At 48.1% G+C, this 27,274-nt stretch overlaps 10 protein-coding genes across 10 annotated transcripts; 6 read left to right on the top strand and 4 right to left on the bottom strand.

Annotated features, from left to right (window-relative positions):
- Positions 1-370: 370 nt before the first annotated feature.
- Positions 371-2,588, bottom strand: PGRI_015070 (uncharacterized protein; the record flags this gene model as incomplete). Its single annotated transcript, XM_040789220.1, has 4 exons — positions 371-606; positions 663-1,571; positions 1,634-2,213; positions 2,274-2,588. The coding sequence occupies 4 exons, from the start codon at positions 2,586-2,588 to the stop codon at positions 371-373; spliced, it is 2,040 nt and encodes a 679-aa protein (XP_040646173.1).
- A 1,360-nt stretch (positions 2,589-3,948) lies between these two features.
- On the top strand, positions 3,949-5,187 carry PGRI_015060 (fungal specific transcription factor domain-containing protein; the record flags this gene model as incomplete). Its single annotated transcript, XM_040789219.1, has 3 exons — positions 3,949-4,274; positions 4,329-4,535; positions 4,602-5,187. The coding sequence occupies 3 exons, from the start codon at positions 3,949-3,951 to the stop codon at positions 5,185-5,187; spliced, it is 1,119 nt and encodes a 372-aa protein (XP_040646172.1).
- Positions 5,188-6,275: 1,088 nt separating this feature from the next.
- PGRI_015050 (Major facilitator superfamily domain, general substrate transporter) lies at positions 6,276-7,790 on the top strand (the record flags this gene model as incomplete). The annotated part of the gene is made up of 1 exon (XM_040789218.1): positions 6,276-7,790. One exon carries the CDS (start codon positions 6,276-6,278, stop codon positions 7,788-7,790), a length of 1,515 nt encoding a protein of 504 aa, XP_040646171.1.
- A 531-nt stretch (positions 7,791-8,321) lies between these two features.
- PGRI_015040 (Major facilitator superfamily domain, general substrate transporter) lies at positions 8,322-9,182 on the top strand (the record flags this gene model as incomplete). The annotated part of the gene is made up of 4 exons (XM_040789217.1): positions 8,322-8,365; positions 8,421-8,660; positions 8,709-8,843; positions 8,909-9,182. The coding sequence occupies 4 exons, from the start codon at positions 8,322-8,324 to the stop codon at positions 9,180-9,182; spliced, it is 693 nt and encodes a 230-aa protein (XP_040646170.1).
- A 1,340-nt stretch (positions 9,183-10,522) lies between these two features.
- PGRI_015030 (ankyrin repeat and protein kinase domain-containing protein) lies at positions 10,523-12,584 on the bottom strand (the record flags this gene model as incomplete). Its single annotated transcript, XM_040789216.1, has 4 exons — positions 10,523-11,326; positions 11,383-12,018; positions 12,067-12,122; positions 12,296-12,584. The coding sequence occupies 4 exons, from the start codon at positions 12,582-12,584 to the stop codon at positions 10,523-10,525; spliced, it is 1,785 nt and encodes a 594-aa protein (XP_040646169.1).
- A 220-nt stretch (positions 12,585-12,804) lies between these two features.
- On the top strand, positions 12,805-14,474 carry PGRI_015020 (uncharacterized protein; the record flags this gene model as incomplete). Its single annotated transcript, XM_040789215.1, has 3 exons — positions 12,805-12,860; positions 12,922-14,380; positions 14,442-14,474. 3 exons carry the CDS (start codon positions 12,805-12,807, stop codon positions 14,472-14,474), a joined length of 1,548 nt encoding a protein of 515 aa, XP_040646168.1.
- Positions 14,475-14,756: 282 nt separating this feature from the next.
- On the bottom strand, positions 14,757-16,553 carry PGRI_015010 (PEX28-32 family peroxisomal membrane protein; the record flags this gene model as incomplete). Its single annotated transcript, XM_040789214.1, has 2 exons — positions 14,757-15,311; positions 15,366-16,553. The coding sequence occupies 2 exons, from the start codon at positions 16,551-16,553 to the stop codon at positions 14,757-14,759; spliced, it is 1,743 nt and encodes a 580-aa protein (XP_040646167.1).
- A 501-nt stretch (positions 16,554-17,054) lies between these two features.
- PGRI_015000 (import motor complex subunit PAM16) lies at positions 17,055-17,522 on the top strand (the record flags this gene model as incomplete). The annotated part of the gene is made up of 2 exons (XM_040789213.1): positions 17,055-17,057; positions 17,118-17,522. 2 exons carry the CDS (start codon positions 17,055-17,057, stop codon positions 17,520-17,522), a joined length of 408 nt encoding a protein of 135 aa, XP_040646166.1.
- Positions 17,523-18,334: 812 nt separating this feature from the next.
- On the top strand, positions 18,335-19,753 carry PGRI_014990 (D-arabinose 1-dehydrogenase (NAD(P)(+)) ARA2; the record flags this gene model as incomplete). The annotated part of the gene is made up of 1 exon (XM_040789212.1): positions 18,335-19,753. One exon carries the CDS (start codon positions 18,335-18,337, stop codon positions 19,751-19,753), a length of 1,419 nt encoding a protein of 472 aa, XP_040646165.1.
- A 951-nt stretch (positions 19,754-20,704) lies between these two features.
- PGRI_014980 (putative topoisomerase family protein TRF4) lies at positions 20,705-22,939 on the bottom strand (the record flags this gene model as incomplete). The annotated part of the gene is made up of 3 exons (XM_040789211.1): positions 20,705-21,388; positions 21,439-22,129; positions 22,182-22,939. 3 exons carry the CDS (start codon positions 22,937-22,939, stop codon positions 20,705-20,707), a joined length of 2,133 nt encoding a protein of 710 aa, XP_040646164.1.
- Between the last annotated feature and the right edge of the window lie 4,335 nt (positions 22,940-27,274).

Below are 27,274 nucleotides of genomic sequence, written 5' to 3'. Positions count from 1 at the left end.
CATGCGAGGCGATGTGCTATTCCAGTCTCCTCTGCGCATTATTATTACTCCCTTGTCAATATAAATCAGTTTACTCATAAAGCGATTAATTACGTGGTTAACTACAACCCTACTAATAGTATCTTGCTGATCTTACAGTTAATATATATTATATCACGTGTAGAAAACCTTGATCAAAATTTGTGTTTTATTGAGATGGTAAAATGGTAAATCATGAAATAACGTTAAGCCCAACTGAAAAGGGCCAAATATATAAAACTAGGTCGCCAAGCCGATTCATATCGACAGAACAAAACCTCTGGAACCATGAATATGTGCCTGAGTATTGCGATGGGTGTGTGGGGTATCTACAGGTTCAAAATAAAGAAAACTACTCAACGCGCTTGTACAACTTGGCCTTGGAGCCAGCAGACGAAGTACCAGCACAGCAGGCAGCAGGCTTCTCCTCGGGGTGGAGTGAAGACTTGTTGAACAACTGGGAGGACTGTGGGACATCAAGAGCCGGGTTCTTGTTGAAGAAGCCATCGGGCTTCAGCATAACGCTAATGCGCTCCATCGGCATGACGGGGAAGTCCTCAATGCGGGGATTGTGGGTAAGACCGAAAGCTGCAATGGTTTGTTAGTTCTATAATATAGATCAAGTCGCGGAGAGGAATGCTTACTGTGCCAGAGGACGACATCTTCGTTCTCTGTGTTGTCCTTACGCTGCACCCAAGTCTCGACGCCTTCGGCGCGGCGGCTTTGGTTGGTGAACTCGCCTGCAGCGTACAGTTCATCATCCTGGTACTTGGTGACCCAGATCGGCTTGGTGGCAAACTCGGCACGACGGTAGCCGTGCGCATTGGGGCTGACCAAAAGCATTTGGCTGGGAGCAGCCATAAGCTTGTATGCAACAGGCTTGTAGGTGATTGGGTTGGTGACATTGTCGTTGCGGATCTTGAAGACGCGGTGGCGATCCACGCTGGTGTTTGCTGTGCCTGCCGTGCGCATCACCGTGGCCTCCGAGGTATAGCCTACAAGGTAGGGATTCTTCTCGTCTTCTGGCATAGGGACACTGTCCTCGTAGTAGACGGTATTCTTAAATCCATCAATGGCAGGGTCAATCCGCAGTGAGAACATGTGCTGGTGGAAGGGAGCCATAACACCAGGACCAACATTGGTACCCCAAGGGACGGTTTCGCCATTCTGGTTATCGAATGGAACAGTGGAAAGAATGCCGGTGGCCCGGACTTCCAATTCGACATTGGCAGCTTGGTCAAAGATGTAGTTGAAAATGTACTCATAGTTGGCCACAGTGCAGATCATCTGTAGGACCAACTGGCGGTTACGCACAACGGTAGCAGCACCGGACCGGTAGTTGGTATGCTTGTGCTGCAGTCCGTTATCTTGTTCGTGCATGCAAACCACGTTCTTCATCTGTACTGGGTTGCCTTTAGAGTCGTTGCTATAACCATCGAAATATTTGATATGGCCAAGACAGTCACATCCAAGAGTCAACTGATTGGCATTCATACCAAAGCCAGTGTCGCCGACGTCAAACGCCTGCTTTCGGTGGTAGGGGGCTCGGGGATCTAAATTCATGTTAGTCAGATCCGCTATGAGTTATATGTGATAGGGCTCCAGTCCCACTTACCTCCATAGGGAACAGTCATCTCAGAAACAGCCAAACGATAGAAGATGTTTCTGTTGTCATATGTAACGTTGTAGATAACCAAGCCTTCGCGAGCATTGAAACCGACTCTGAAGCGCCATTTCTGCCAGTAAACGGAGTTTCCATCTACCGAATAAGAAGGACCCTCGGGCTGTTGCACGATGTAGGGCTTGAGATCGGTGCGAACGGGCTCATCCAAGAGGTCGTGGGCGTACTGAACTGTCTTGACAGGCTTCCACGGCTGTGTAGTGGTTGTCTCGAAATCAGCACCGCCGGGCAGGTAGTCCATACGGACCAACTCATGAGTGAGACCGTCGAAGACTGGTGAGAATTTGCAAGGCAGAGAGTAGTGATTGTTCTGGGGGTGATCCACTTCGACCATGTACATAAAGCATTGGAAGAGCCGACGGTCTTCGTTGTCACTGTCTGTGCCGTACATCCAAGGGTCATTGCAAACAGTGACGCCCGCGGGCAGTTGCAGTTTCTCGACCTCAGCTAGTACGGCAGGGTGCTTCATGCACATCGCTTCGATCCCGGCAATTTCATCGATATCGATAGGACCCTATAAAGTAGGACTGTCAGTTAACCCCGTTGCTTGTTTCGGAGGAAGAGCTCTGCTCACCTGGATCTCCTTGGGAAGTTCCTTGGCATAGACAATGCTGCGCTTGTCGGCATTGAGGAGAGCCTTGTAGAATGCGCCGGTATCAAGACGGTGGAAGAGCACATAGAGGAGACGTGCTGGGGGTGGGGGCAGCGGCCGCCGTAAACGCTCTGCTTCAATATATGCGATAACATCCTTCTTGATAGGCTCATTGATATCAATGCGCTTGTAGCGCAGTGAGACGCCCGGGAAGGTCGCCTCAAGGATGCGCACGGCGAGCTTGATCTCCTCCGGTGTGATTGGGTCGAATGGGTGAGGGCCGTAGTTGGTGACCATTTTGGCGGTTTTGAGGTGCACTTCTGAGGTGGGGATATGAGGCGGTTGTGGGAGATATTAGAGAGGAGATATCACACGACTCTAGGTAGAAGTGACAAACACAAGAGAAGTAATGAATGAGAGAATTAGACGCAATGCCTGCACTTATATATCCCATCGCAATCCGGGGGGATCTTATCAGGTTACATAAATTCTGGATGTACCTGCCCGATTGGGAAGAACCCAGAGCAAGTGGAGCGTTGGAGAAGAGGAGTCTTGGCACTAGAAGATTGGGGCAACATGGACTAAACATGGATATATGAGGCAAAACTTGCAGTAAAGGGACTTGCTCAATTTACTCACAATACAATTCTAGATATATTCTAATCATTTGGACTGATATACCCTGTTCTTTGTTGAAATACCATGGTAAAGAGAGAATTTAAAGTTCTATGTCACATGACCTTTAATCCACAACTATGATATCACGTGAATGTGGGGTCAGCGTGGGATTATCCTAGTTCGGTTTAGCGTGTTATGCTATCAATAACTCTCCGATAAATTAAGCGGCCAATTGCCCGCTGCAGCGCATGCTTGTCTGAATTTGTCCAATATCTGCGATAAGCATGCCGCCACTAGTACCTGTTAGAGCATCTCCATACTACACAGGCGCTCCTTGACACTATGAATGCCTTTTCTCTGAATGGCTCGACGCAGTCGTCATCCTCCACACCTAGCCACCCCACTTCGAAGAAAGGTAGGACACGGCAATCTGGCACGGCATGGACTCGCTCAGGATGTATAACCTGCAAAAAAAGGCGCAAAGCCTGTGATAAGACCAAACCAAGGTGTGTGTTAGAATCAAATTTTGAATTTCATAACTAATTCGATCAGTTGCAACAATTGTCTCAAGCAAGGCCGGACATGTGAGGGTTATGGCTCTATTTGGGCAGAGCCACTAGGTCCATCGGCGCAGATATTCTCGCGGACAGAAACTTCAAAGCGTCGAAGGCTCAGTGCGTCCTCGACGTCGCAATTGTCCTCGCCTGCACCGTCCCCGTCCTCGGATGCATGGCTCGAGACTCTTCCATCTTCCGGGCCAGCGTCTTCCCCGAGCTGGTCTGTTGCATCTTCTCCTCGGGGATGTTTATCATCTGGGACAACTATCAGCCCAGTCCAGGATACAGGGGAATACAGACCCGGACCGGATATTAATTTGCATTGCTCTGTCGCAGTGGTCCCACGGCCTCAAGGATATATCAGCCCCCTCTCAACACATGAGAACCACTACCTCCAATATCACATGGAGCAGGGATCTCGACTGTTATCAAATTTAGAGAGCGATGATAATCCCCTTCGGTCGATCTTGATTCCCAGGGCAATGTCATCACCCCTGCTGATGAAGGCCGTATGTGCCGTCTCCGCTCTTCATCTAGCAAATCGCTCCCAAGGCTTCGGGGCACATACGGCTGCAGTCAAATACTATAGTGGAACGCTCAGCGGACTCCGCACCGCACTGGACAAGTGTACAACGGAGGTGTTCCCTGACGATGCCATGCTGGCAGTTGGCCTGCTATGCAAATACGAGATTGTTCGTGGTAGCGTTAAGCAGTGGGTTGTTCATCTCAATGCATTGCAACGTCTGATCGTTTCACGTGGCGGGTTTGCTTCAATGGATCGAGATGCCGCCGAGTTCCTGCGTGGACTGTATGTGTGGTAGCCTACAACGTATATCATCGGATGCTAATATAATATATCTAGATTTGTGTATGCCTATAATATGGCCCGGATCAGCAACCGCAATTATATCCCTTCTCCGGATTTTCTTGTCGACAGTGATATCGGTATCCCAAAATTGGACATATATATTGGATACACGGAGGAAATCCTCAAATTATGTACTCGCATCGCGGAGCTGCCTTCCCTCCAGTCTGATACGTTGGCCCTTCGACTCAGCGTTGCATCCATGTTCGTCTCTCTCCGTGGTCCTAAATGAATAGTTCAGTCGAACATCGCACTAACACACTATCTCAGAAACGAATCCCTCGTCACCTGGTCTCATACTTCAGCCCCTTGCATAATTCCCCAGGGGACATCACCAGCAATCCTAACTCGGCTTCAGCTTGTAGCTGAATGTTTCCGTGACGCAGGATTTGTCTATCTCCACTCAATCATGGAGCGCATTAGCAGAACTTGTCCAGATAACTCTTCCGACACTGGTAGCATTGTCAGCGGTCAGCTAAAGGACCCATCTCTCTCATTGCAAGATTGGATCCCTCTCATCTCTATGCCGAAAAGTCTTGCCGTCTACCGCTGTCTTTCCCGCGTGGAAACCTTTCCGCTAGGTGACCACTGCGAGTATTCAGCGCTCACCTTCCCGCTCTTTATATCCGGATGTGAGACTGATAATGTAGCGGACAGGGAGATTGTGCTTCGTTCTTTGGGAAAACTACAGGATAACTTTGGGATTGGGAATGTAAGGCGTGCAAAGGAGTTGTTGGGGATCTTGTGGGCGAGACAGGATGCTAATGTTGATGCTCGGTTTATTGGGATGGGTCAGAAAAATGTACATTGGTTGGATATTGTCGATGAGCTAGGATGGGAATTGATTCTTGCATAGGTAGCGGTAGTTCGGATCTATATTTGTTGCACTAGGGATAGAGGGGTTTATGTTTGCATGAATGGCACGATCATATTAATTAGGTGAGCTCCCACAGATTGTATGAGTTGCTACAAAATTCCCACAAATTGTAAGATCAGACATCTTTTATATAGTGACTCCATACAGGTAAATATATGTAAAGCCCTTATAAACTAACTACTTTACTTTTTCTTCACTCTAAAACAAGGCATTCAGGCACTAAGTCCTCTCTGCGGAGTCGTACTCCGCATGTACATCGATTTTCTTAACTCGGTCAAATCAGCGAGAGGAACAAAAAAAAAATAAAGTTCTAATACAAGGTTAGTTTCCTCCGTGATCGACCCTAATAAGATTAGGCTAAAAGGTTGGTATGATATAAAAGTATAAACATTGAAAGCATGAGAACCATCGCATATATATGTTGTATATCACAGGACAAGTTTCAACTTCCCAAGCCTGAGTTGAAATTTTTCAATTCTTACCAAGGTACTAAGTAATTGAGAATTTATATCCATGGATTCTCCTCATATTCTCCGTTACTATTCAACATGTAGGTTGCTTGTAACTTTTTTATGTAGCTGCTATACAAAAGATACCTAAATCATTTACCAATTGTTATTGGGTAAAAATTTTGCTATCTGGTGGGGCCGGCCAGCTCCCCGGGTCCGAGTCGCCATGTGTCCGGGTCCGGGCAATTCCGTCGGTAAACTATGTTGTACGGAGTAAGGGTCTACTAGTACTTCTTACATAGATATATCATGTACTACATGTATTTTTCATACTCTTTGGAGTATAACCTCTTTATGAGTCTAATATCTTTATGATTCATAGCCCAAGCTGATATATACTGTAAATTTCTTTTCTATACATTGCCGGCATCGGCACTAAAATCGCCCGGGAACCCTTGAAAAGTATCCACTATGACCCAGAACATGATGAGCCAGCGAATTGCCACAGGGTAAAATTATTGTGACAGCGATGGCGTGCTAGCATCTCGATATTGGCAAACCCCATAAGCCTCTACTTAATCAACGGGTTCTCCTTTTGAACTCGACAACACACCCAACATGACTGCTCTAACGTCACCAGAGAGCGTCTCGGACAACGAGAAAAAAACCCCATATGTTCAGTCTACAGCTGCAGATGGAGCACTACAATTACTGGAAGCCGGTTCGCCGAGCGTTCTGGATCCCGCAGCTTCAGGACGACTATTGCGCAAGATCGATTTGTATATCATGCCATTGATCTGCATCGTATACTTCCTACAGTATCTGGACAAAATCGCCATCAGTTATGCCAGTGTCACGGGCCTGCGCGAGTCAGCAAACCTCCAGGGCAACCAATTCAACTGGGTGTCGAGTATTTTCTTCTTCGGCCAGCTAGCGCTCGCCTTCCCCACAATGCGCGTGATGCAATTATTTCCACTCGCAAAATACGTCGCCGTCAACGTGACCATCTGGGGCGCCATCCTGGCCTCCATGGCCGCATGCAAGTCCTTCGCCTCCCTAATGGTCTGCCGCACACTTCTGGGAGCTGCTGAAGCCTCCATCATCCCCGCCTGGGTGGTCTTCACCTCACAGTGGTACCGGAAGGAAGAACAGGCCTTCCGCGTCGGATTGTGGTTCTCCATGTGTGGATTCGCGCAGATGTTCGGCGGCTACGTCGCATACGGCGTCGCAACTCACATCGGTGGGGATCCCAGTGCCTCCCTGCGAGGTTGGCAGGTCATTTTCCTAATCCTAGGTCTATTGACCGTGGTAGTTGGCATCCTTTTCTTTTTCTTCCTACCTGATTCCCCCTTGACGGCGGGATTTTTGTCTGTGGAAGAAAAGGCATTGCACGCGGAGCGTATTCGGAGTAACGCGCAGGGAATCGGAAGCAATGTCTTCAAACGCGAACAGGTTTACGAAGCCCTTACCGACCCTCACACCTGGCTCTACGCCTTCTGGGTCATGGCGGCAAATGTACCAAATTCCACCGCCACGAGTTTCGGAAACATCATGGTAACGGGCATGGGCTTCTCGAAAACAGAAAGTCTTCTGCTTGTCACCCCAATGGGAGCTTATGAGGTTGTGGCGCTGATTGGCCTGACCTATCTGGCAATGAAGACACAGCGCCGACTCTTCTGGTGCATCGTCGGCCACATCCTGGCCATCGTCGGCGCCATCTTGATGGCGACAACAGACAAGGTCCCCGCCCTTATCGGATACTACCTCACCGGAGGTATTCCACTCGGATGGACCACGATTCTCGGACTCACCAGTACCAATGTGGCTGGCTCGACCAAGAAGATCACTGTGTCCTGCATTCAGACCATCGCTTACACTGTCGGCAACATCATCTCGCCCCAGACCTTCCAAGCCAAAGATGCCCCAGGGTATATGCCGGCCAAGATCTCAATCTGCGTGCTGTATTTCGTTGTCACGTTAGATCTGTGCCTTATCTGGTGGGTGTCGCAGCGGGAGAATCGCCGTCGTGACCTGGAGAAGGAGGCATTGGGTGATGCGTACGTTGTTCCAGAGAACAGCGCATTTTTGGATCTCACGGACCGGCAGAATCCGGAATTCCGTTATGCGATATGAGGAATTTGTGCCTTTTGAGTTATGAATTTGTAAATAAGCCCGGAATATACCCGCAAGATTCTCTCTAAGAATCAACAATATAATAATATGTACTATCTTCACAGTATCTCTCTTTACTTAAACCTTTCAATGCCCGTGATCTGTTCAAATGCCATTAAGAGTTAGAAGTATACAATTCGAATGGAATAATGTGAAGGGGAACGCGGGGGAGAAGGGGGGGGGGGATTTATACTCACGGGGGACCTAGTGCCTTCCCAAAAGAGAATTCCAATTATAATAGGGAAAGAGGAAACGGTCTGGATCCCCAAAATAAAGCCGCCAAGATATAAGGCCGCTTATGCGGCTGACTATTATTGTTATATCAGGTAGGGATCTTCGGTGATTGTGGCTGTACTCCAGCGCGGCTCTTGATGCAGGCGACGACCTAGCTTTGTTATCTTCTTCCAACATTCAACACGCAAAGGACTGGCGGCAATCATCTACTCTGCTTAAACTGCTATAATGGCTACTCTTTCACGGAGTAATTCGACGATGGAACTTGATTATACACTGGATCACAACGTGACTAGTCCGAGGTAAGCAAACTTATGTAACTCCTCAACTAGATGGCACTCAATTAACTGTCTAAAGCGATATTAATTTAGCACCAGACATTCTTCAAACCCTCCTAGAAGCAGACGAGTTTGTCACCAAATATGACTTGGCCGATATTCGAGAAGTTATAAGGAAGGGTGCGTTATTGTTCCACCATCCAGACGATCTCAAGCGCATCGAAGAAGAGACATTATATTTGGGAAACGGAAATATCCAGGGTAAACCTCCGGGTTCGCGAGTTTCCCAAGGCGTATGCCACGCTGCTGGATTCCTTTCGTGAGTCTTTCATTAAGCCAAATCAAAATGAAACCTAACCATTCTCAGCGCTTTATTAGCGGTTTTGCCTCCGCAGATCTTTGATCCACACCCAGACGACGATTGGTCCTATCATCGGGGATCTGAGGGGCTCTGGTTTTGGGAATATCCGAAAACGTTTTGGGAGGCAGTTCTACTGTCCAGGTACGTAGTTCAAGTCTACTTTAACAGTTTGCTTCTGAGTTCCTTCTGAGTTCTAACATTTTCAGCATTGCGCCACTTATATCCGCTGTGCTTGGCTTCTGGCTCTCACTGATCTTGAATCGATACGGGGGTCGACGTCGAGGGTTCTCTATGGGAGCAGTCCTCGCTCTAGTAGCTATTTTTGGACAGTTCATCTCCCAGGACTGGCACCTTCATCTTGTAGTTGACGTTCTTTGTGTCACTGCATTAACGATACTAACCTGTACAATATTTCTGTACATTATTGAGATAAGTGAAACATCAAGACGTGCCTCTGCCTTTGCGAGATGGTATTCGTGAGTGTTCTGACATGATCCCGGGAAAATTCCTAATCAAGTTGATAGATGGAATATACTGTTCGGCGTATTTGCCCAACTCATCACTGCTAACTACGTTGGGCCGTTGACAATTATCTTTTCAGCAATAGCCGCCTCTCTTATTCTCGGCCTTTCGATCAAAATGCCAGAGTCCCCATACTGGTTGGCAATGAATGGCAAAGTTCAAGCCGCATATGAATCGCTCCGGAGCTTTCGAGAGACAGAAGTTATAGCTGCGCGTGATCTTTACCAAATATACATCACCGACGAGCAAAACGACCTAAGAAACGTCAATTTGACTTGGCCAAAACCTTTCTCTCGGCCCAGTGAGCTGTTTACCAACAACCGATTGAGAGTCATCGTAATCGCCAATGTTGCTTTTATGATCACTCGAGTCTTCTCACTCACCCAGCATCTATCAGTCTTTGCTCCAGATATGTCATCGACGTTCAATTTGTATGCAACCAGCGTGAGGAATATCTTATCGTGCTGCGCACCTGTCCTGTTGACCTTTCTGGTCGATCGATTAGCGCGACGACACATGCTGATTAGTCTTCTTTGTGGAATGTTTGTTCTTATGCTGGCTCAATTACTTACCTCGAACCAAGTGGTCAACCTCATTTCAAAATCATGCTTCTTCATTATTTTCAGTGTTGGTGAACTCGCTTTTTCTATCTATATTGTCGAGATCTTTCCTTTATATCATCGTGGTAAGGCTCCAATTGGGATACGAGAGAACACTTACTGACTAATAGTAGAGACGGGAGTTGCTCTTACAAGTTCCCTCTTATTTGCATGTTTTGGGATATTTCGATTCATAGCTAGTGCTCGATGGACACTGCGTATCAACTCTTCTGGACTGGATGTACTGTAAGTACTAACATTCCGGCCTTCAAGAGTTCTCTACCAGTACTAATACGAATGTGCGTCAGCATATCTTTACTTATTTCCATTCCAATAGCCTACCTCTTCGTCAAGGAGACCAGGAAAGTCCCCTTAGAATCCATTGGATCTGCTTTGGAGCCTTTTCCCCATGGTCTCATATCTTACCGGGTTTATGTTCATCTCCCATATCTATTCGGACGCTATGTACTTAGAAGGCAGATTGAGCTTGTGCCATTTGAGGAACATGAGTACAGTGGTGGTGGGATCACTTTGAATAGTGAAAACGCATTCTCCGCATAGGGAGATGGGTTGATTCTGGAGATCTGATTTCTGTCATTATGCTCTTCTATAGCGAGCTACATCTGTGCTTTCATTCCTCTTCTATCTCAATCTGGATATTCACTTCAACCTGACATGACACTATAATATTAACGGCATCTATTGAGAGCCCCAAGGAAGGCGAACGAAATTCTGCCAAAATCCTGCTTGACCAAAGCGCCTCTCTAATTCCGGATGATGAGGCTTACATTTAGCATCATGATCGAGCAACAAACGCACTGCATCATGTCTTCCTTGCGTGACCGCTTCATATAACGGTGTATGATGATTCCCGTCTTCCTGGTTGATATTGACTCCGGCTTCGATCAGCATCTTCAAGAACTCGATGCTTATTCTGTTGGATCTGATTGCAAGGTGAAGTGGTGTGAAGCCATCGTTGTCAAAGCAGTTCGGATTGGCCTTGTAACGCAATAAAGCCGTTGCAATCTCTTCTCTTCCGAGGAATACTGCATACTGAAGGGGAGTCCGTCCATGTCGTCCTTTCACTTCCGTAGACGCTCCCGATTTAAGTAAAATCTTGACCGCATCAACTGTACCAATCCTACAAATTGCCAGGTGCAATGATGTGTCTCCTTCAAAGTTCTCGGCATCGATGTCAGCACCCTTCCGTAACAGCAGTCGTAGTTTCTTGGAAAACGTGTCAAATTCCCCTTGACAGGTAGCGAGATGAATGGCTGTCTCTTGGCGTGGCTCGGTGCGGATTCTAGGGTCTGCCTTGAATTCAAGAAGAGTTTCAATCGATTCAGCTGGGCCTTGTTCTGCGGCTATATGAAGAGCTGTATAGCCTTTCAAATGAATGTTTGCACTTGCGTTAGCCCTGAGCAGGGATCGAAGCTTCTTTATGTTTGATTTGTTTCCTTTTTCTGACTTCACGAGGTGCCAAAGGTCTGAAGAGTGGAGGTCCTAGTCAAACTAGTCAGCGTTTGGCGTTTGGTAAAGCGCACGGTAGCGAAGAATACCATGTCACTTTTATTGATTCCCTGCACTGATTCTTGTGCATAGAGTGGGGATGGTAGTGGTAATGGTGGGAAATCAAATAACTCATGCTGGCTATACAGAAGCTGTGTCTGAGGAGCTATCTCGGTATCACTGTCAATGGTAGACGATCCGAATTCAGACGAGTCTGTAGTTTCTGAATCCTGGGAAGTAATATGCGAAACAGGAATTACCCAATCCAACATAAGTTGCCCTGAGGCCTTTGGTCTGTTTTCAGCGACTGGCGCCAACAGTCGTTGTATGAAATATCGACCGGAGAGGCTAATTCGTTGTCTCGTAAGAGCCTCTTCTGGGAAGCTGAGAGCACCGTCACAGTATCTCTGAATCATTATATATGAGGTGAATTCATCTTTCCGTCTCTTGAATGGAAGCTCCTTAGTCAAGATGTAGTAGACCAGACAGCCTAGAGACCAGATATCAACAGCGTGTGTGTAGCTCGATTCTTTCGTTCGGTTGTTTATTCCAAAGCATTCTGGTGCCATATAGCCATCTGTTCCGGCTTGAGTCCGCGGCTGGGTAATTCCTTTCTGCGAGAGCTTGCTAATTCCAAAATCGGCGATCTTCACACGAATCGGATTTTGAGCAACGACCAAAACATTCTAGAGCTTATTAGACCAAGTCTCTTGACTTGCCAAGGGAAAAATTACCTCCGGCTTGATGTCCCGATGTGTGATTCCCAGCTTGTGAAGGACAGACAGGCCCTCTACTAGCTGGTTACATACACACCACGCTTGCACTTCAGACAGTGGACTAGGATATCGAGAAATATCCCCGTAAGGGCAGTACTCCATTACGAGGTATATATAGTCCCCGGAAGGGAACCAGCCAATAAAGTCAACAAAAAGCTCTTTTTGATGTGGCCTGTAATGATATTACTATCTTGGCCCTGGGGTGTCTTCAGGTAGACATACTTCACTTCTTTCATCACTCGTTCCATCACACTGAGCTCTCGGTAGTTGATGGTGTTCCGAATGTGCTTGAACACTCGTAAGTCCTTTTGCTGTGACTCATAGAGGAACACATTATTCGCAGGGGAACATGTTAGGGATATTTTTCGGTCCCAAAAGACGATTTCCCGACGGTCTTCTTGGACTTCAGTTTCACGGAAATAATGCTCGTTGACACTTTCCACGTCAAGTTTGAGCGACTCATCAAGTCCGTCCATCTTGATGATTCTACTGAATATTTCGGTTGTGTTCAATGTCGAGGTCTTGTTAAATGGACTATTGTTGATCCGCATGAGCCCCAAGCTACAGTGAGGGGCTGTGCATCGCAGGCATTACTGTCTTCCCACTTCAGTTATAAATAGAAAAGTCAGAGAGGAAACGGCCAAAAAGACATCGCCAAGCCACATAAGCCGTCAAATATTCTTTTTCTGCTTGAAAATGGAACCTACTTCATTAGTATTAGCTGCTGCTGGGACATTAGATCTTTGTGTTGGGTAAAGATATCTTTCAAGTCAAATGAACTATGCTAACTATCTCTGCTTTTTGCTTTTTTAGATATGGCAAAGAACTCGTCAAGCTATGCCGTGAAATAAAAAACCTCGGCAAGGATATCGAGAAAATGGCCTTAATCATCGAGGGTATTTGGCTCAAAACAGAAGTCCAGGTTGAAGTATTGAAGCGATTATGGAACTCCGATTCTTCATTACATCCCTCCTTGCAAGCCCATTACGCGGTCTCAGTCCAGAGCCTCTACACCAAGATTTTCGGGGCTCTTAATATACTCGAAAAGAGTAATAATAGCCACCTGACAAACAAGCTCTACAAAAGAGCCAAAACGCTGTATTTAGTCAGAGCCCTTAAGGGGATCGTGGCAGATCTAGAAGGATGGCAGCGAAAGTTCGATCCATCATGGTACTTGATCACACTTCTCTCTGCCTCAACTATCGATGAGAAACTCCAGAATGAAGAAGGGAGAAACCCCTCATCGACAAGACTTATCCAAATGAGAAACACCATCCGTGACGTCTCGGATCAGAGAAATGAGTTTACCGACTCAATTTTCAAGTCCAATGACTCTGTGGACAAGGACCGCGAAAGGATACCAGACACGAATACATGTATCTCACATTACAACGAAAGCCAAGTCCTACTAGACCGAACAAACTACGGACCAAACGTGAATCTCCAGACAATCAAAAGCCACGTTCGAGATCTAGCACGCATGCTCATGCATGTAGAACCTTCATTTGGTCTTCTCAAATGCGTAGGGGCAGTTGAAGTCCAGTCCAACGCACAAGACTCCCGAAGCACCCAATTCGAATTCATTTTAGAGATACCGGACGAGCTGAAACATCCCAAGACCTTGCGAAGCCTTCTATTGAGCAAACGAAATGTGTCCTTGACCAAACGCATCCAACTTTCTAAACAGCTTGCGAGATCGGTTATGTTCGTGCACACGACAGGATTCGTCCACAAGGGAATCCGCCCAGAAACAGTTCTCATATTCGATGATGGTATCACCGAGATGGGACCGTCCTTCCTTATCGGATTTGAGCGTATTCGACACGCACAGGGTCAGACTGATTTAATGGGAGATCGGGAGTGGCAGAAGAATTTATATCGTCACCCGGTGCGTCAAGGGCAATGGACTGAAGAAGCCTACATCATGCAACATGACATTTACAGTCTTGGGGTTTGTCTACTCGAGATTGGGCTTTGGCATTCCTTTATACAGTGGGACGCGGATAGAAGCCAGCCATGTCCATGGTCCGAGTTGAATATACAAGGCGCAATTTTGGACAAGGATTCTCGCCGAGGTGGTTTTGCTACTAAAGAGGAACTGGTGGCTATAGCTGAGGATCGACTTCCAAGCTTAGTTGGAGATCGATATACTAAACTGGTTCTTGCTTGTTTGTGCTGTCTTGATGAAGGAAGCGAGGACAATGTCTTTGGGGCATCGGGGAGTGTCATGGATAAGGATGGCATCGTGGTGGGCGTTCGTTACATTGAAAATGTAAGATTCTGGTTTATAACTCTCTCTATCGGTTCATATATGACTTACGCCTTCTCTTTAGGTTCTACTTAAAACCGAAGAATTGTTGATCTAGCTATAGAAGTCTTGAAGTTAATACTATTGACCAACCTTCGAAGGCCCAACTGACTCGTCTATCTTGACATGTCCCTTCTATGCCCGGGGATTCTATATAGTAGACCAAGTCCGCTTTTGAAATGTTACAAGATGTATATTGAGAGCATTGAAGGGTATGCAAAACTAACCAGAAAAGAAAATTCACAGGTCTTTGTACACTACAAATAATAAGGATGTATAAGCCCCTACCTTAGGTAGCAAGTCGCGGGATTCGTTGATTGCATACATGAGTAACGCACGCTCAACTCAGCCCCATATTAACCTCATCGCTAAGCCCCCATTCCCTTTCCGCCCTTTCTGTTCCACCTGCAGCCCGAGTTGACCACCGGTCGAGATGATCTTGCGAGTTCGCTATCTCTTTCTCGCGCAAGCTGGCGCTGTCACTAGTTGCCACGCTTCCTTCGCGGGTATGAGACGGTCTGCGGGAATTCTTGATACTGATGGGTCGCGTTGGGTCTGCTCTATCGGCTGCGCCAGAGGCATTTGAGCCCGTGGCACGCCCGCTGTCAGCGGACGGCCCGCCAGGGGAGGTCTGGTCTTTATCCTTGTTACCACTGAACCAGCGCCGACGATGGGACTTGGAGGAGGTGGATGGCGCGATGCTTTGAGTGTCAGCGTCATCGTTGTTCTCTCGTTCTTTTTCCCTTTCCAAGGCCTGCGTGAGCCCGGAAATAGTTTCTTCAGATACATTCTGAGTGCCGGGAGGTGAGAGCTCCGCTAATTCAGCGTCACGATACCATTTGCGTCGCCGGGTATAACGATCCCATCCGTCTTGACCGCGACGACCGTCATTCCACTAGAGGTCTGTTAGAAAATAATACAATGAAACCGACGGAGAGAAAGCACCAACCTTGTTATCATAGTATATCCATCCTTCGCCGGTTGACCCCTTCGAGTCCGACTTTCCATTGAAGTTGTCCGCTCCTTCGATGCGCCACTCGCTTCCTTCTACCCAGCGCCATTTGGCATCTCCTGTTTGAACATCTGGTAACTCAAAGGAGTCTTTGGGATTCACTGCGTTCATATGCTCGTCTGTCCAAGGAGGACGTTCTGCCGGGAACAACGAGTAAGTCCACCCGATACCTAGCCAGCGGCGCTGATTCTCATAGACAACAAACGTGAATCGTACACCTGCGTTGTTTCCGCGGCGCCGAGTTGAAATGTTTAAGCCTTGCTTTTGGCCCTGGGCTTGTGCCGGGGCCTTTTGTGGGCTGTTCGTGGTATCAGCGACGGAGAGACCTGTGGTTGCGGCGCAAAGCCGACGCACGGCTCGGGATCGCCACAGAATAACACGCGAGACTCTGGCGGGCCGGGAATGGTAAGTCAAAATGATAGTGCCGACGACCATGACGACACGGCGTGTTGTGAGTATGTAGAACGGAGGTAGAGTCAACCCGATCCAGAGAGGAGTGACTAAGAGGATGCGGATGAACAGAGCCGTCAGGGCGGGTTTTGTAGTCGCCGATGTAGGAGTGCGCTGTGTGGATAGGAAGTCGGTCAGGTCGAGTAGAGGCTCTAGGAGGATATTGCATCTGGTTGTGAAGATGCGAAGGGTCTCGACAATTTCATCAAGACTCTTTTGATGACGCAGTGAGCTGTCCGGGGCAACTTTGGTCTTGTGCTTTTCGCCTGTTGATGTAGTTGATGAGAGGGGCGAGTAACGACGTCCATACATGCCGAGGATCAATGCGACCACAACTAGGATCGGTCCTGCCCAAAGGATGATGGCATCACTATATAGGACGATGGTCCAAAAGGTAGCCACCAGCAGAAAGCTCTGCCATGGGTCTCCAGACGTCCATGTTAGGAGACCTGCGAATTTGTTTAAAGGAAGTAGGAACGGGTGCGAGTAGGCCAGGGCCCGAGTGATAGCCGGTGGTGTGGCCACTAGGAGAGGTGATTTGCGATGCACGACGACGCTGGAGCGCTGGCGCGAGGTCAGTGCCGAGCCGGTAATCGTCGTCGGAGAGAAAGCAGCGACCGTCGGCGGCTGAGAATCCGACTGGCCCTGATCTTGTGCGTTCGTTGAAGGAGCCATGGAGTCTATCCACGGAAGGTTGTCTGTCTTCTATCAGCGATGTTGTTAAGGAGATCATCAAACACCATACCTAAAGCGGCCATCCAATTACGGACATGTCATGGAGAGACAGTCAACTCATCCCCTGGGATGAGAGATGAAGATTTTATATCGTTCGTTATGTTTCGGTTCAAGAAGATCTGCGGGGAGATCAAGTTGTGGACATGTGACATGTGACTCTCGGTATATGGGAGTTTTGATATTCTTGTTTTTTTTTTTAGTTGTTTTTTTTTAGATAGAATTTATTTACATGAAAGATGAATGTTTTATTATGAAGAACTCAAGTACTCTCTTTAATTTCAAAATAAAATACCTTGTTAACTATACTACTATACTATACTACTGTTCTCTATACTATATGCCTGAAGCTCCCGACGCTAAAACCCGCAGCCGAAATTTTCCCCTTCTCTTCCTTCTTCCTTCAACGTATAACATCGTGACCTCCTCTACGGCACTTTCTCAATGGTATGTCTACTCATTTATTTGTTCTTCACATTCCAATAATTAAAACTAATAATCTGCTAGGCTCACCGCATCGTCTCTCAAGTCGTCGTGACCGGAGCCCGGGTCTTCGGCCGCGCCTTCGCCGAAGCCTACAAGCAAGCCCAGGCGTCCGGCAAATACGCTGGCCAGCAAAAGGCAGCCGGAAAGTCCACATCTACCTCGAGCGTAACCATCGATGAAGCCTGCAAAATCCTGAACGTCAAGCCCCCGGCCTCTGGCGAACATGACCTCGAACACGTCATGGCCCGATTCAAGAAAATGTTTGACATGAACAACCCCGAAACTGGCGGCAGTTTCTACCTGCAAAGCAAGATTCTGCGTGCCCGCGAGCGCCTGGAAATGGAGTTTCGTGCGATGGAGCGCAAAGCTGCGCACGACAAGGAATTGAAGGAAGGCTGGAACCCTAAGGTCTACAAGGATAAATGAACACAATAAGTGCGGTTCTCCGGTTTTCCAGGTCTCCGGTTTTCCTTCGAGCACATCTACGCTTCCTGCGACAGAAGCCCTCGACTCCAGCCGGCTTCTTTGTTTTCGATCTGCTCGTCTTTCTTGTTTTGGCATAGCATGGCGTTTGGGTTGTTGGAGAAAGACGCCTTGATTTTCTAGATTGGGGTCTTTCTCTCTGATATTTTTAGATGGACCTTGAGAATCCTTCTCTGGCATCATCTCTGGTCGGAAGTGGAAGTGTTGCCTCCCATCTCCGACCTTCTCATCGACCTTTCGGTTGTGTATATCATCTGTGATGCGCCGCGTTTGACCCCCTTCTCCACTCTCACCCGGAAAGGATTCATGTACAATAGCTATATACTTGCATTAACTTGTGTAATGTCCGATCTAGACTTGGTGTTCTTCGCACATGTAAACATACACCTCGTAGTCGGAATCTCCGACTTTTTCTTTTTTTGCCACCGCCGCCTTACTAGGAACATCTTCACGTCTCTATACATCCAAGGTACTATCAAGCCATTCGAACCACTCAACTAACTCAACTAACTCAAAAGAAAAAAAAATGTAACACAAATCAGATCGGATTGTGGCCACATGTCCCGATCTGGGCGTAATCCCCCGCCATGGCGCAATCCGAAGCGGAGCCCGGGGGGTTTCTGTTTTATTTTTTTCGGAGAAATTATAGGCGCTGCACTTACCATTCGAGAAAAGAATTTACCTAACTCTTCAAAAGATACCCACATATACATAGCCAACTCTTCATCGTTGAAAATATCAACATCACAAACACCATGCGCCCCTCCACCCCGCTCTCCGCGGCCCTACCACCGCTGATAATGGGCACCGCAACCTTCAACTCCCAATATAACGCCGACCCATACGCCCTCCCAACAACAGAACTCGTACAGCGCGCACTATCACGCGGCATCCGCGCCTTCGACACATCCCCCTACTACGGCCCCGCAGAAGAACTCCTCGGCCGCGCCCTCGCAACAGAAACCGTGCAAACCAACTACCCACGGGAAACATACCACATCCTCACGAAAGTCGGGCGCATAGCCGGCTCCTCATTCGACTACTCGCCACGATGGATCAGACACAGCGTGCAGCGCAGTCTGCAACGCCTACACACAGATTACCTGGACGTAGTGTACTGCCACGACGTGGAGTTCGTGACGGCAGAGGAAGTCGTCACGGCAGTGCGGGAGCTGCGCCGTCTTCGCGATGAAGAGGGCGTGCTACGCTACGTCGGTATCTCGGGATACCCTGTCGACGTGCTCAGCGAGCTTGCGGAGACGATCCTCCGTGAGACGGGCGAGCCGCTCGATATCGTTATGTCGTATGCGAACTTTACATTGCAGAATACGCGCCTGCACTCGCACGCTCTGCCCAGGCTGATTGCCGCGGGTGTTGATGTTGTTCCTAACGCATCCCCGCTAGGCATGGGATTGCTTCGTCGTGATGGCGTGCCGATTGGCTCGATGGGCGATTTCCATCCTGCCCCGAATGCCCTTCGGAGTGCTATTCGTGGTGCTTCGGAGTGTGCTTCGCGACATGGAGAGAAGCTTGAGGTTGTTGCGATTCGGTTTGCGCTGGAGGCGTGGCTGCGTGTTGGTGCACGAGCTGGCGGTCTCGGCGCGCCGCTTGCTCGTGCAGCGGATGCTGATCCTGGGTTCTTGTCTGTGGCTAATATGGGAACGGGGAGGAGGTTGGGTGTCAGCGTTATGGGCGTTAGTAATATCGCTGAGCTGGATGAGACTTTGCGCGTGTGGCACAGCATCGTTGATGGATTGGAGAATTGGAATGAGGACGACGATGCTTCGTATTTCGATACTAAGTTAAAGTCGGCTGGACCGTCCACTCCAAGCCTCGATGTTCCGATGGGTGATGTTCCCACGGCGTCGAATATCCTCACGCCCCAGGAGGGCCTTATCACAGACCGTGCCTGGTCTCATGCGCGCGGAGTTCATATCTTGGAATTGGCACGAGAAATTCGGGGCATCTTAGGTACAGAGTGGGTTGATTATGTCTGGGCCAGCCCGTCACCAGACTTTGTGAATTCGTTCTCTGAGGAGCATGTTGCTGCTTTGCAGAGGATCGAGGCCGAGGAGAGAACCGGACGGAAACCTCATCTCTCTATATCTGATACTACTATCAAGGAGGATCCCATGCTGACACCACCGTCAGATGTGGAAAAGCAGCTTGCATAGAATACAAGATAGCCTTTTATGAATGTATCGAGACACATAGCCTTTGCATCTCCCAAAGTTTTCTCGTGTCTCCTATATATATTTTAATGGGTTTGGGTTAGACCAGAGTTGCGCAGGAACCTAGAAGGAATCCAGTAACACGTGGAGATGGGCCTGCTTGCCTTGGGAAAGGCAAGTTCGGAGTGTGGATAGTCCCAAGCCCGCCCACAGTAGCTTCTGATATCCTAATCCTCTCCTAGATGTCGCATATAGCGCTCTCTGGGTGAGAAGGGAGGCATGGGAAGGAGCGGGAAAAGAGAAAAACAAGAAAGATAAACGCCAACAAACATAGATCCACGTTGGGCGCGAATCCATGATCATCGGGGGTTCCATTGAAATCACTAACAGCGTCCCACGTAGGGACCAAAGAACTGTAAGAACTAGGTGCTCGTTTAGGAGAACCGAGAAGGTATTAGACGTTGAGACGCCGGATCGATTCGAACAGAAGGTGAAAACAAGATCATCCAGGGTTCAAGATTGTTGCGGCTTATCCATATTGGAACCAGCTCTCAATCAAATAAGATAGAAGACTAGCTTCAACATTTAGACAGCACTGATCAATCGTAACCGAGGGACAAGTCAACAAATCCTGGCCAAGTCGAAATCCGGGAGAGAATCCTAAATAGTAAGTTACTTTTTTCGTCTCAAGCTCAACGAAGAATGCTCGTTCTCGATTTTCCACCAGTCATTTGCTGCGCTTCTCGCCATCGAGAGCAGTAGAAGCACACAGTTTTGCCGAAGCACACGTGAAGAATCACCAACCCCCACCATACCGTCATTGCACAAATCCCTCCTTTCTTCCCCGTGCAAATCACCAAACCATTCGAAGTAAGGGGTATCATCATACAAAATAAAGCATAGAAATGGAAACCAAAAGAAAGTCGTTACGGGCGTGGAAATGGAGACTCAAATTTATGCCGAGGCCAAAATTTTCTGCTCTCTGCGATCCAAGTCCGCATTCATCTGCTCATCGGTCTCGTAACCTGCATGGCGGCGAGCTTGGCGAAGGCTGAGAGTGTTGGGGAGGTTCGTGAGGTCGGGTCTCAGGCGCTTGAGCCTGGCAGCACGCTCCTGACATATCTGACGTCTTGTCTCACCCTTGCGAGTCTTGGCGGACTTCGCTTCGGATCCGGGCGCTTCATCAGAAGAGACATCCTCTGGCTCCGATTTCGTGCCCTTCGACTTTCCTATGGCCTTTTTGACACGCTTGTGAGATGGGGCCTCTGGCATGGGAGAGCCGGGTCCGTCAGAACGAGGGGGAGAAGGTGCTTCATTAACAGGAAGGGATTCCAGCGGTGGAGGCGGAGGCGGAGCCTCCCTGTAACGAGCAAACCTCTCTTCTGTCATGAACACCCGACGGAGCTGAAAGCGTTGCTCGATATATTCATCAAAGTTCGCTGCAATGATGGTTTCGAGAATGCTCTTATTCGATCCTTGGATTAGTGTGAGATATTCCATGCGATTCCTCAGGGCAGTGTGCGCATTAGAAAAGGCTCGGAAGATCAAACCAATTTCCTTCGTCCCGCCTGAGATATCGTTGTCTCGGTTATTGGGATCTTCGATTGTGAGACGATCGGGATTGCCGAAATGATAGCCCTGTTTGATCAGCTGACTACTTAACAAAATGCAACCCAATATCCACTTACCTTGTTGAAATAGCCCGGAGGGTCCATCCGGATTGCCAGCCTATCATAGCAAAATTGTTTCCCGTAGAAATTCAAAAAGTCTAACAGGACTGTTGCGAGATTTGGCTGCAAATGGCCCTGAGGCATATGCTGGAGAATACTTGTGACCAAGCAAGTGATAGAGAACCCTCCTAGTCCACCAGTTGGAACTTCGTTAAGGCCGCGGATCAACAAGAACTGCTTAATCACGGCTAGAATAACCGGCATCATCGGATACTGGGTTTTCCATTTCTGGAATGTGTCGTTGGCGATCAAGCCACTGTCATTGTCGAAAGACAAATCCACACGCAATCCAGTCAGCTTGTCCACGTATTTGAGAATCGGTACCCGGGCCCCGGCAATGCATTCGATCGAGTTAGGAACAGCAAGATTTGTGCTCTTGAGGAAAGCCGAAAACGAGTAGATTTGGCCCTTCCTTTCTCCAAATGTTCGAACTCCCGTGCGCACAAATGTGTTAGAAAGCAGCACCAAATCAATGTCAGCCGTGGGTAGATAAAGACCCGAGGCAAAAGAACCAAAGGCCCGGATTGAAACGTTACGATATCGTTGTTGGAAGGCAGTCTCCAACCGATTGACAAGATCTGCACGGACGATATGTTCGAATTCCTGTGGCTTGGCCCAATGATAGAAGCTGAGGATCTCATTGTGCAGTCTAGTTTGAATGTTAGTGAGAAATCAGAAAGACCACGAAGGATAATACTGACTGGGTTCCTATGTGCAAGGCAGTTGGGGTACCCTCGAACCAAGGCGTGCCTGTCTCTGGGGAAAGTGGTTCCCATTGATCAATAACAGAACCATCTTGGTTGAATCTGCTGGCAGGCTTTCCGGTCTTTCGGGAGTACCCTTTGATCTCATCGTCGCGGGTTCGCTTTCGACTCTTAATGGCGGGATCCAGAACTTCCTGGGCCTTTGGTCCTTTGGGGGCATTATCGGGGGCGTTGCTCTGAGGAATTTCTGGTTCTAAGTCCATGCCGAGAGAAATGAAGTCTGAGTTTTGTTTGACCGCGTCCATTTCGTCCGTCTTTGGAGCAGTCTCAAGTCTCGCCTTGCGAATCAGCTTGACAACATCGACCCTTTTGTTTGTAGTTTCCGCCGGAGGAGGTAGCGCAGTGTACGGATCGGGATTCGACCATTTCGGAACTGAAGCTGGAACAACGTCTTGAGGCCCGTCAAGGCCTAGCGCGCGTTTCTTGCGTGGTCGCTCAGTGTTGGAATCATCAGACATTTCCATTTCTGCCTCTTCACTGTCGCTCAAAGTAGAAAGCGCAGCGAATTTGAGTTCAGATTTAGTCTCAGTGTCGCCCTGAAGTCGCTCGGGTGTGCTTTCCCTCTTCGATGACAATAACGGTCGGTCCGAGGTCGCGGGTTTTTGGTACCGGAAAGTGAACTCGTGTCGCGGATTAGGACGCGAGCCACGATAGTTGGAGCTTCCTCTGAACTGGAATGGAGCAGATGGAGGCATTGTGGGCACTTCAAGCACCTGCTGTTAAGCAGCAAAAATGCAAACGCGTAGACGAGAGATGATCAAGAAGCTTCGATCAGTCGCGAAAAAAAAGATTGCCCGAAAAAAAGTTAGGGAAGGCGGTGACGGACATGGTCGCACTTTCCTGTGGTCGCGCTTCCCCGTGCAGTTAATGTACTTGGAAGGTGCACGTGTCTGGAGTACTGTTCTATATGAGATGACATAGATTATTCTTCAGATGTCGACTGCTAGCTTTGCTTTGAATGTATCTTGAGGCCCTCCTCTAGACTATGAATCAAATCATGTTGCACCGCCATCTCGGCGAAGCTGATACGGCTTGTTACCCATTCCAACCAGTCCTCAGCTCTAGCACCATTTGCCCGGAGCAAGCCCACGCTCACATCAATTAGCAGAGGTCGTTCATCGCAATGCCAAAAGGCAGTAGCTCCACAGCAACCGCAGAATTCTCTGTATACCCCTGGTGAACTCCTATGTTGCCGCATGGTCCCTGTACCAAACGCAAGTGGTGACCCATCTGCATTAAAGATGTTGGATTTGGGCACAAATGCCCAGGTTTGAATTGGAAATCCACTGCTTAATCGGCAGCTATTGCAGACACAGGTTCCTGCAATATATTTTCTATCACCATCTCGCAACCACCATTTGATATCATCAGGATTCGCTCCAGGCCCGGAGTAGTATGGAACTAGTAGATCAGGCCATGGCGAGGATGCTTGTGAGGACGACCTATCGGGCTTGGTGATATAAAACTTAAGCCCTCCGCAGAGGCAACGTGCCTGCAAATGCTGGCTTGTTGATGTATATTCCACCGGTGTTACTGCTTGGGTAGGGCTCTCAATGCTGGATGAAGTATGTAATCTGCAACCTGTGACAGTGGACTCCGTTCCAGGGAGCAGTGCGCTGATTCCACCGTCACCGGTATCGCCGATTTGCCAGTGCTCAACCGCTCGGACCGAGAGAACATCCTTTGCTGCCAACAAACCCGAGGCAACTAAAAACTGCCCCGCAGGCTGCAAGCGAGCAAAGACGTGGGCACCGCATGTCTTACAGAAAAAACGGCTAACATGGTTGGACTGTTGGTATTCCTGGAGCCCATCTAGATTCGGTGGTTCATCTTGGAGAAGATAATACGACGAAGACAACTGCCCAGTCACCATCCGACAGCTGTTGCAATGGCATAATTGGAGTTTGGATTGGTCGGTAACAGAGTCCAACTGGATAGATAAAGCTACGCTTCCGCATATGCAAGCGATAGAAGTAGTCATGTTTTGACTTCACGGAATAATTTCGAGATCGCTAACGCAGCTCTCAGAAACAATGTGTTGGCGTTTGTACGTGGGGAGATTGCAGAAATATGCTCACAACCTTGGAAAGTGTAACGTGGAAGATGTAAGCAATGAGAATTCACTCAAGACCCTCAGACTCGACATGTATTCCCGGAAAGTCACGAGTATATAAAGTCCCCCCGCCCATCCCTCTTCTCTCTTCCCCCCACCTCGCCTTTTACAACCAACACGATTCCAAAAGCTTCACAAGTTTTTACCACTCCATACAAAATGAGTAAGCACTTTTATTTTCCCTATTATATGTGACCTCACGGCCTTGAACAATCGTACTTCGTCCTGGCTTTCCGAAATGGCGGGGTCATAGCGGGGTTGTCCTTTATCGTATTTCACTCATTTCTTTCAATGCTGACCACTATGATAGGCGATCACGGATGCAGCTGCGGCTCCTCTTGCCAGTGCCCTGCCGGTTCTTGCAACTGCCCTGTAAGCGATATATTCCTTCCTTCGATGATGGCTGGCTGACCCGACCCTTCAATCTGTTTAGAAGAAATAAACCACCCATATTGGCTTTCATGATGATTTGATTTGAACCTATCAAGAGATATCAGGCATGCAGTGAGACGGAGAATATTTGAGTCGGACAACGCTCGGTTGTGTCCCTCGGGCCTGCACGTCATGTCAGGAAATATGTAGGAGCCCTGGAGGGCTCACCATAGTGAATGACATGCGGTTCCTCGACCACTCTTATTCTTTTTAGACCAGGTACCTTGTGGGCATCAGATCTGAAATTTGGGTCTTTCAGATCGGTATGTGTCAACCTTGGGAGCTTAACGGCCTGCCCGACATATGTACATACCCGAACAGCCTCTAGACACCTAACATATAGCTACAACGTACATATTTGGCACCTACAGAGTACCTCGGGACACCTTTCAGATTAAACTCATATTAATGCATACAACATACACACAATCCGAGAAGTAGACACACCCTGAGAGAGGACGGAGCGGGCGATTCACCGAGAATCTCGTTCGATCCAATATCAGGCATCCTTCCCAACCCAACCAGTCCACTGATCGTCTCGTCGTCACGGACAGAAGGGGAAATACCCTTCGGACCTTCCAAGTACGGATTCTGCGGCTATGTTTTGCCGATGCGTCATTTTCACTTCCAACATCAAACATTTCTACAAAGTAGACCCCAACACCTGGTACATGAGTTGGATGCAAGAAAAGATAAAAAAGCGGGACTCGATGCACGAGTCCAAGAAGAGTAGGATTGGATCGGAGCCAATCATAATTATGCATGATGCACTTCGGAGAGGTCTGTGATATGCTCTGCCAGCTTCCAACATGCAGCTTCTCCACTTCTAGGTGTCTTGCTGGCTTGATTTTGGCACTCAAGATCTCAAGGAGTCTGTGCCCGTATAGAATGAGGCCCAAGCGCACAATGTAGGTAATATACATTTCTATGCCGCGTACGTGCAAAAGTGATATGCATTTCAAGCCCGTGTTATCAGATCCCGAGGTCCCACCTCTCAGTATATATGTTGTAACATAAACAGTCTCTTTTAAAATAACAAGTTCATTAAGTAGGGGCCATGGGGCATCCATGGACGATCAAACGCCTCGAACTGACTTTGGAAGCTAATATAACCCCACAATGCAGGTGCAATCACTAGAGCGTCTCGCCCGTCATACTCTTTTAGTACAACATAGGCAAATACCCCAAAAAACAGGACAGCCGAAACAACTTGGCAAGACTCCACTGGGACATGAACATGTTTCTCAGGTAATCAAAGGCTACCAATTAGGTCGGATATCACCCCTCCTCCAAGGTCCTCAACCCTGCAAATATCGTCTAATAGGCTGCCACAACGAGAGTAAACCCTGAAACCGCTGCAGGCGCCGGAAATTTCAACTTGGCCCTGATTCTCCATATTTCCTTTCAATACGACGTTAGCCCAAGTTTGTTCTAGTGGTTACAGTACTCTTGTACGCTTGTTTACACATAGAATGACTGTATCCATGAGATAATAAGAGAGGCCCGTCCCGAAGTGGATCTAATAAAGCATGCAGATCTACGTCGTACCCGAGACGTGGCCGTCATCGTGGCATGATGATGGTCTTGATTTTAATTAACACATAAGGTTACAATCTTGGTATGTGCTGTCCTATATGTGATGTTTTATATACTATATATTCACATAATAGCACTTCATATAGCATTATCATATGATCAATGAATTATCCGAGCCAGTCGAGATTCAAACATACTACATATAATATAGGCAAAGATGACCATATCTAGCAAACTGTAAACAACGCATGCTATTGCTCCACAAAAATGAACCCTGCTAAATCCTTAGTTCTAAGCCAATAGACGAACCCTATCATTCTCAGAAACCCGGCCCGAGCACTGTCTACTCCGTTCATACCAGAGTAACCTGATGATGTCCTTACCACAGTACCGAGCAAACACCGAGATAATAATTTGACTTCGTAAGAAAATAGATCGGGGACATAACTCTTTCACCGGTCTTTGCGCCATATTTGCCCGAGAGGGGCTCCAGACTTTAGAAGTTTGCATCATAGAACCCGACAGGCTCCGCTCTATTGGCGAGCGGGTAGAGCAATCTGGCTATAGTACAGCGCATAGCGCGTGAGAATAGGCTGAAAGCCATGATAGGTGGCAGGCGGAATGGGGGGCCGAGGATGCAGGACTGGGCTCATTTGACTCGACCACGCGATACGATGGGGTGAGAACGGGGCGCCGCAACGAGATACTGCATCTTAGATTGGATGGAGGTGCATGATAGGGAAGAAAATAGGATTATCCGCCGCGCTATTATTGATCGGGAAGTAGTAGTCGTGGGGTTTAGAGGTATAAAGTTGGCCTCATATCCTTCCCTTGGACTTTTTTCTTTCTCTATCCAAGCCAGTTATATCCAACTCAAACACTACTCTCCAACTTTTTCAAGGTTCTTTACCTGCACCTATATTCATCATGTCTCCTTGCACCTGCAACT

The sequence above is a fragment of the Penicillium griseofulvum genome (genome assembly GCF_001561935.1).
Source record: "Penicillium griseofulvum strain PG3 chromosome Unknown contig_80, whole genome shotgun sequence".
Taxonomy (NCBI): Eukaryota; Fungi; Ascomycota; class Eurotiomycetes; order Eurotiales; family Aspergillaceae; genus Penicillium; species Penicillium griseofulvum.
Note: the sequence above shows the minus strand (reverse complement) of the source record. Positions and strands in the feature narration are given on the sequence as shown.